General features: G+C 53.8%; 1 protein-coding gene across 2 annotated transcripts in view; it reads right to left on the bottom strand.

The window, feature by feature from the left end:
* Nucleotides 1-1,077: 1,077 nt before the first annotated feature.
* Nucleotides 1,078-8,389, bottom strand: part of CALCOCO1 (calcium binding and coiled-coil domain 1) — a 17,287-nt gene continuing 9,975 nt past the window's right edge. Inside the window, exons 8-15 of one of the 2 annotated variants that reach the window (XM_021686722.2) lie at nucleotides 5,708-5,863; nucleotides 5,263-5,517; nucleotides 4,665-4,790; nucleotides 4,074-4,169; nucleotides 3,589-3,697; nucleotides 3,163-3,362; nucleotides 2,672-2,778; nucleotides 1,078-1,674 (exon numbers count right to left, since the gene is read on the bottom strand). In XM_021686722.2, coding sequence (XP_021542397.1) covers nucleotides 1,497-1,674; nucleotides 2,672-2,778; nucleotides 3,163-3,362; nucleotides 3,589-3,697; nucleotides 4,074-4,169; nucleotides 4,665-4,790; nucleotides 5,263-5,517; nucleotides 5,708-5,863 — 1,227 coding nt within the window. In that variant the 3' untranslated portion in view covers nucleotides 1,078-1,496. The remainder of the gene's footprint in view (nucleotides 1,675-2,671; nucleotides 2,779-3,162; nucleotides 3,363-3,588; nucleotides 3,698-4,073; nucleotides 4,170-4,664; nucleotides 4,791-5,262; nucleotides 5,518-5,707; nucleotides 5,864-8,389) is intronic. The other variant, XM_021686723.2, reaches the window with a different exon arrangement.

The raw sequence follows: 8,389 nt of genomic DNA, 5'->3' as shown, positions 1-8,389 counted from the left end.
ATAAATGCTTTACGACGCCGTGTGTGTCTAGCCTGTGAAGCTGGTTAGAGTGGATGAATGTGTTTTTGTGACCGTGGAGTCAGAGGGTGCATACGTGTACGTGAGATGGCAACAGAGGGAGAGGAGGAGGCAGGGATGGAAGGAATATCAAATAGGCTTTAGCGGTATGCGGTTTAGGGCATTTTTTACGAAGTGGCTCCTCGAGGGTGTGAACTCCTGACAGGAGTAATGCCCGTCTCTGGCCCATGGTACAGTGACGGCTGCTATGGGGGGGGTGAAGGTCTGAGCAGTGGAAACTTCCCTGCCTTCTGAGACATGCACCTGGGCCCAGAACGCTGGTTCCCACCCCAGGACTGAAATCCTGGGCAGGGCCCACGTTGACCCATCAATCTGCTGCCCCCGCTCCCACGACAGCAGTCTTCTCCGAGCCAGACCCCCCCCCCAACCTGAGACAAAGCTCCCGCCCTCCTCCTCTGCCCACCAGGAGGCACAATGTGGAAATGCTGCGCAGGCGCTGGCCCCAACAAGGCAGGGGGGACTCCCCTCCCTCCCTCTCCCCTCCACTATGGTCTAGGAGCCAGGTATCCGGACCTTCATTGCTCTAGTCACACCTCATGGTAGGAACACATTTTATTAGAATTGTTATACATATCATATAAATATATTTGTTCAAACTACAGATTGAGGGAGGGATAAAGAGGGAAAGCTCTTATTGCTGTGGGGGAACCTGGAGAGGGAGGAAGGGGTGAGAAATGGGGACACCTGGGACCATCTGTTTCCCTCATCCCTCACAGAAGGCACAAATGCATTCTTTCTTTCCATGTGAGGACACTGGGGGAGGGAGGGCAGGGAAGGGCAGGAGATAGAGTACAGGAAACCTCAAAAATACAAAAGAAACCTCCAAACTTCATACCTAATGGTGTGGAAAAGGCTGGGGCGGGGTGCAGAAGGCAATGGGGTGGGGTGGGGGGACAGAAGGAACCACTGAAGCTCAGAACTGAAAGAGACCCGAAGAGGCCATGGGGTCCACGCTGCTGCCTCGATGCAGGCCCCCGAGAAAACTCAGGTAAACCAACACAGACCCCGAATAAGAGGCAGTGGGGTGCCCCAGGAACTGGCTTTGGGGCAGCAGAGTGCGTGTGAGTGTGAGTGCATGTGTTTGTGTGTGTGTGGGTGGTGTCAGTGACAGAGCAACCAGGGTGAGGAGGGGGTGATCCTATTCCCCCTGGGGAAGGTCTCCTCCAGCTTGGTTCCTCCAAAACCGCTTTTAGCGGGTAAAGTCAGCCCCTGCCTGGACAAAAGAGCCAGGCGGGAGAGGATGAAGGTGAGAGCTTGGGATGAACATGGTTCAGGGACCGGTTCTTAGGGAACAGAATATCACGGAGCCCAGGGTGGCAGAGAAGGCATGAGACCTAAGTGTACGTCTGTGCATGAGTGTGTGTCTGTGTGTAAGTGTATCTGGGCATGTCCTGGGGCGGGGGGGGGGGGGGGGGAGATCACTCAAAGGTAAAGGGGTCCTGGGTGCTGAAAAAGAAGTGTCCATCCATGTGGTCCTCCAGGGCATCCTTATCACTCTCGGCTGGGAAGCGCTCCTTACAAATGGGGCACTCTTTCCACGGGGGGGTGGCAGGGCCCCCAGTGTTGGCCTCTGACAAGGGACCCACTGCAAAGCCACTGAAGGAGACAGAAGGAAAGGAGAGGGTCAGTGTGCTCCGATGCCCTCTTGCCTTGTGGACCTCAGGGAGAGGGACCCACGCACCTGGGCTCCCAGGTGCCCCTGTTCCTCATGCAGCTCCCTGGTGGCTCTCTCCCCGCACCTCACCCACAGCACCTTTCTCCCCACACTACCGGAGCTTGGTTTCCTGGCTCTCCATGTCCTCTCTTCTTCAGTGCCTGCTGTAGTGCACGGCCCATCCCCCAACCCCCTGCTCTCCTCCCTCCATCTCCGTCTGCTGCCTAATGAGGCTGAAAATGAGTCTGACATCGTCCTTCATCTTCCTGCTCCAGCTGAGAAGGATGACAGCATCACCCCTCCCTGCCCTGAGCCCATCTCACATGGAGGCAAAGCCGGGGGCTAGATGATAAAATCTCTCTTCCCCCTGCCTTCCCCTCTTGACCTGCGAAACGAAAGGGAAGGCCGAAGGAGCAATCTGATAGCAGAACCCCCGCCCCTGCAGCTGCATCGCCCAAGGGTTTCCCGGCGGAGTCAGGGAAGAGGGTCAGGGAAGGGGGACATCTCAGAGCTGGCCAGATGGACGCTGGATCCCAGTCTTCTCTCTGATCCCATCCCTGGGGGCATCGGTCACCTCCCTTCCTCCCCAGATGGAGCTTGGGTACCTACCTGGTGGTTGGGGAAGGGAAAGGGGCAGGAGAGAGGGGAGGCAGGGCAATTTGGGCTCCACGGAAGATGGTGCTAGAACAACACAGAAGCCAGTTAAAGGCAGGGCCTCTGAGTGCACAGTGCACTGATAAGACGGGGCAGGAATTACCTGAAGGCACCTGGGATTCGGAGTGGTGGGTGACTTTCTGTGTCAACCATACCTATGTCTCCTTTTCTTGGCCAGGGCCAAGAAGAGGGAGCTTGGGCGAAGGGCATGGGGACCATTCACCCAGATGCCTTTTCCACTGGCATCCTCCCACCTCCCTCCTGGTCTCCCCCTTCTGCGCTCACCTGGCCATGTCATAGAAGGCACTGCCCAGCTCAGGAAGCAGCAGATTGGCCTCCTCACCCCCACTCTGAACAGCCGCCATGAGCACTGACTTCTCATCTTCGGCCTCCTGGGCACCAAAGAGATAGGTAGGGCTGGGTTTTGGGGTAGTGAGTGTCCCAAGACAGGGGAGCAGCCCACTGGAGCAGGTAAGGGAAGAGCAGTCTAGGCCCAGAGAGTAGACAGTGGGCTGCAGTAGGAGTGAGGCAGGACAGGAGTTGTGATGGGGGCTGGTGGGTAAGAAGAGAAGTGTGGAGTGCAGGGGGCAGCAGCAGTGAGGCTATTGGGGTGGGGTGGATTTGGGGGTGTTGTCTGTTGGATGGCCTGGAAGAGAGGCTGGGCCTGCCTCCTCTCCAAGGGAAAAAGAGAGCCCTGTTGGGCTAAGACTTCCTGCTCCAGAGGCTGGGCCACTTGGGTATGGCCCTAGCCACCCCTTCCTCCCCGCACTGCTCACCGAGTCAGAGCTGCTGTCCTCAGCGCGCCCTGAGAGCTGGGGGGCAATGGGAGCCGGCTGGCTGATGACCACCAGGGTAGAAGCCTCTCGTGGCCCAGCAGGAGAGGAGCCGGAGTCTCCCCGCTCACACAGGCCATAGGGAGGGCGCCTCATGTCTTCCGGGGACTCATCCTCTGAGTCTGTCAGAGCCGCTGGGCAGCCTGTTGGTGAGAGAGAGGGCAGAGAAGGATGTGTCATTAGAGGCCTGGCTGGGCTGTCTCCTTTGGATGAGGGATATGGTTAAACTGGACAGGAGGCCAGAGTCCGGCAAGGGAAATGGCAAGACACAGAAGGTGGAGGCAGCTCCCAGAGGGGTCACATGCAGCTCTCCCCAACAGGGAAACGGGGGGGCGGGGAAGTAGTGTCACAAGATTGGTGGTTACAGACTCAGCCCCGCAGCCGCCTCCTCATCCTCTGTGGCAGCGCCCTCACTCCACTTCTCGTCTGCCACCTTCTCCAGGCGGGCCTCCAGCTTTCTCATGTACTCCAGCAGTTCCTGGTGTTGGGAGCAGAGAGGCAGGAGAGGCTGGGAAGATGCCCAGCCCACTGCCCTGCAGAGTCCTCCCTGGCACCCAAGACGAACTCCGAGCTCCTCAGGATCAGGTGCCTTCTCTAACGTGCGGGGCAGCTCAAAGTAAAGCCTCACTCTTCCCCCCCCAGGAGCCCTCCTTCACCCCCTACATCCCCTGCCCCTGCAGTCCTCTCCTGTCCTGTCAAGTCGGCCAATGAGAGGAGCCACGGTCCCATTTTTAGCCTCTGGGCCCTCTTAGAGATAACAGTTTCTAAGCCAAGAGATGGCAAGAAGATACAAAGTTCCCAGCCCTCAAGTCCTCAATTCTGGCATCCAGGGAGCCTGAGTCATAGGTTCTCACCTGCTTCTCCTCCTGCAACTGTTCCTTTTCCTTCTGGAGCACACGCAGGGCTGACCGCAGCTCTGTCAGTTCCCGCTTGCTCTCTGATAGCTGCACCTGAGGGAATGTGGAGCCTAGAATGTACCTCCAAGAACCCAGGCTCTGCGACCTGGACCCACCACCCTAGAACCATGTCTCTCTGTGCCTTTGTCCTTCTCTTGCCCCGACACACACGGGGGAAGCCCCAACACTCTTCTTCCATGAGTCCCTTGTCTTGATCACAGGAGATAGTCGCCTGAGTCCCAGGCTCTGCTTCTCGAGTGTGGGCCTGGGTGACTGCCTCTGGGCTGGGGTGCAGAGGCCCTGGTGGTAGCAGGGGCACTCCATAATTGTCCTAAGTCATCCCTGAGAGGGCCAGGATATGTGTCTGGAGAACAGAAGGGGACATCGTACGTTTCAAACTGATGAGCTGTGGGACAAGTGCAAGTTAAGAGGCCACTCAACATGGAAGTGAGCAGCCAGCACTTCTGAACCCACACCCAAGACGGCAAGAAGGGCACTGCTGCTTCAGGAGGCCCTGGGCCCGGACTCACGGGCGGCTGCACGCCTCACCAGGCTCGAATCCTTTTCCCGGGCCAGTTCAGTCTTGAACACTTGGTTCTGGGTCTTCTCCTCCTGAACTGCCTTTTCCAGTCGAAGTATCTCTGCACTCAGCTTCAGGATCTTGTCTTTCTCGGCCTGCGACGTGGCCAGAAAGGAACATGGGAGGGGAAAGGTGAAGGAAAAGGGATGCCACTGGCAACAGCTCCATCCCGCACTGTGCCCCTTCCTTTAGTTAAATGAGTATTTGGGGAGCAATTTCCCCTGCTTGGCTTCCTCATTCCCTATACTTCTCACTGAAAGAAGGGACATGCCAGCAAGGTGCCTCGCTGATCAGGAATGGGCATTACTGATGGGGCCCGGTGCCTAGGGCAGGAAATGTTTCTTAATCAAGATGGTAACCAAGGAAGGTGCTACAAAGATCAGGACTGGGACACCCCGCTTAGAGACGATGGGTCATCTCTGGACAGTGACCTGTACCTCCCTCGGAGCCCCTCCCCATCCCTAAGTCCTCTAAGGTCCTCATCCCTTTCTGTCCTCTGAGGGGATCTGGCCACATGGGAGGTGGGGGCAGTGGCCGTGAGCTTGCCAGGTCCCCCCATCCCTCTACCTCCACACTCTGCAGCAACCCCGCCCGCTCCTTGCTCCACTGGCTTTTTTCCTCCTTCAAGTGCAGGCTGAGCTCAGCCAGCCTGCCATTGACTCCAGCCACTTCCAGACGGCTGCGGTGGAGCTCGGCCATGGTGCGGTCCCTGGCTCCCGCTGCGCTGGCAAGCTCCTCCCCGAGAAGGGCGGCTTTCTGCTGGCTTGAGGCTGCAAGCTCCTGGGCTCCTCGAAGCTGCTCCCTCAGGGGCTCCAGCTCAGCCTCAGAAGACAGGAGGAGATGGAGTTAGGGCTCCCAGTGAGTCACTCGTGAACCAGGCTCCCTGCTACCCACCACTGCATCAGGACTCAAGATTTGCACTGCTCGATCTTTAGCCTTGTCTTTTCCCCACTTTTCTATAGTGAGCCCTTGGAACTTTCTCTACTTCCTGTTGCCTAGGGGCTTCACTTACCACACGCTGCTGGGCCTGGCCTAGGGTGTCCTTCATCTGGGCCACCTTGTCCTTCAGTCGCTGGGCCTGAGCACCCTGTTCCTCCTGCCGGCCCTTCGCTTCCTGCAGCTCCAAATTTAAGCGATGGTTTTCTTGTTGTGCCATTTGGAGCTCAGCCTGATGGAGGTGGAGATACGTAAGGAAAGGGGTATATGTAGTATTTGGGGTGGCTGGGGGTTGAACCACTGTGATGAGAGAGGTCATGGTTCCGCTTCCCAGATTTAACACAAACCCAAGCATTCAGCTCGTCAGCCCTTCTTGGGGTCTCAGCTCAAAGCCACTCAGTCCTGAACATCCGGTCTCCGGCTCCCAACATGAGGTACCAGCATCACGGCCTGGGCAGGGTCTTACACGAATCTAGGTATCCTGTGTACCATTTCTGCTTCTCTGCTCTTCCTTTTATTTTTAAAAGATTTTATTTATTGGGGCGCCTGGGTGGCTCAGTCATTAAGCGTCTGCCTTCGGCTCAGGTCATGATCCCAGGGTCCTGGGATCGAGCCCCGCATCGGGCTCCCTGCTCGGTGGGAAGCCTGCTTCTCCCTCTCCAGCTCCCCCTGCTTGTGTTTCTGCTCTCGCTAACTCTGTCAAATAAATAAATAAAATCTTTAAAAAAAAAAAAAAGATTTTATTTATTTATTTCAGAGAGAGAGAGCACGCACACACACACATACAAGCACAAGTGGATGGGGGGGGAGGGAGAAGCAGACTCCCCACTGAGCAGAGAGCCCAATGAGGGGCTCGATCCTAGGACCCCAGGACCATGACCTGAGCCAAAGGCAGACTCTCAACTGACTGAGCCACCCAGGCACCCATCTGCTCTTCCTTTTAGATCAAAACTCAGTCTGGATGTCCCATAGAGCTCTCAAACTCAGCATATTCTACCTCCCATTCCACTCCTTTCCACTCTTATTTCCACCCATGGTACTAACTACTTCCCAAGTCACTCAGGCTGGATCCGTTGGTGCCATGCCTGCTTGGTTCTGTTCTTTCCTTAGCGACCCACAGAAAAGCCTTTGGCGTCTCCATCCTCCATCTTGTTCACAGCCGTCTTCTCTTTTCCACTATCATTGCAACCACGTTAGCTCAAGCCCTGGTCATTTCTTACTTGGATTACTGAATAATCCCATAACTAGTTCATTTCCCACAAGGAGATCACATGAATCTTCTTTAAGTACATCTTAAGTGTGATCTACATTTAAGTACATCTCACCCCCCTGAAAATTACTGACGCCTCTCACTGCTTACAGAATAAAGACTAAACTCCAGGTCCTCTCCAATCTGACCGAGGCCTTACCTCAAACTCTTCACCCACACATTCAATTGCCCTGAGTGTTCTGGGGCTCTCAGCCTTTGCTCGTGTCTTTCTCTGTTTCCAGAAGGACCTCCCTCTCATCTCTGTCTACTTAAATTCTTCCTACTCCTCACTGCTAAGCAAATGGTTTTCAAATCAACTTCCACAAAAGCCTAGGGTTTGGAGGAAGCCATTTAGAGGTTCTGCAAATATGTGATTTAAGCTTCTTCTAAATTATTTAAAAAATATGAAAAAAAACCCCCACACAGTCACAAGTTAACACAACAGTCTCAATCCACTGACATATGCTTCTAGGTTAATTCATTTTTGTGCAAACCTCAGGATCTTCTATTGAACTGAAAAGCAAACTGAGATGGCCAGGTGGATAGTTTAACAATGGCTGTCACTCTCACCTACTCGTGTGTGAGACTCAAGGTGTTCTCAGTACTGTACAACCAAAACACAATACAGAACTATACCAGCTGCTGAGGCTGACAGAGCAGTTATCTATAACCTCTGATTTCAAGGTGTGACATCCATCAGGATTACCTGATTACTTTTGTTACCTTGTAAGTCAACACTGAATATTTGAATTTATAAAAATTTATAGTAATAAAATATTGCTTTTATCTATTCAGTGAGGTTCCACACAAGATGTAAAACTTTACTGGGGGTGGGGAGGAAAGCTAAAAAAGTTGGAAAATACGAGGCTAGTTTATTCCGCCCTTTTGCTTTTTTTTTTTTTTAAAGTAAGCTCTATGCTCAAAGTGGGGCTTGGACTCACGACCCTGAGATCAAGAGTCATAAGCTCTGCTGACTGAGCCAGCCAGGCACTCCTATGCCCCCTTTTTATTTTTTAAAGATTTTATTTATTTGAGAGAGAGAGAGAGAGCATGAGCGGGGCGAGGGCAGAGGAAGAAGTAGACTCTCCACCAAGCAGGGAGCCCGACATGGGGCTCGATCCAGGACTCCAGGATCATGACCTGAGCTGAAGGCAGACGCTTAACTAACTGAGCCACCCAGGTGCCAGCTTTTTTAAAGGCCCTTTCTTTTTTTTCAAGATCTTATTTATTTGACAGAGAGAGACACAGTGAGAGAGGGAACATAAGTAGGGGGTGTGGGAGAGGGAGAAGCAGGCTTCCTGATGAGCAGGGAACCCAACGCGGGGCTCGATCCCAGGACCCTAGCAGACGTTTAATAACTGAGCCACCCAGGTGCCCCAAAGGCCCTTTCTAATGACCCTAACAAGATGTGCTCTCACCCACCTCTATGAAGCATCGTAACACATTTATTTATTTATTTATTTATTTATTTATTTATTTATTTATTTATTTATTTATTTATTTATTTAT

The sequence above is a fragment of the Neomonachus schauinslandi genome, chromosome 5 (genome assembly GCF_002201575.2).
Source record: "Neomonachus schauinslandi chromosome 5, ASM220157v2, whole genome shotgun sequence".
Taxonomy (NCBI): Eukaryota; Metazoa; Chordata; class Mammalia; order Carnivora; family Phocidae; genus Neomonachus; species Neomonachus schauinslandi.
Note: the sequence above shows the minus strand (reverse complement) of the source record. Positions and strands in the feature narration are given on the sequence as shown.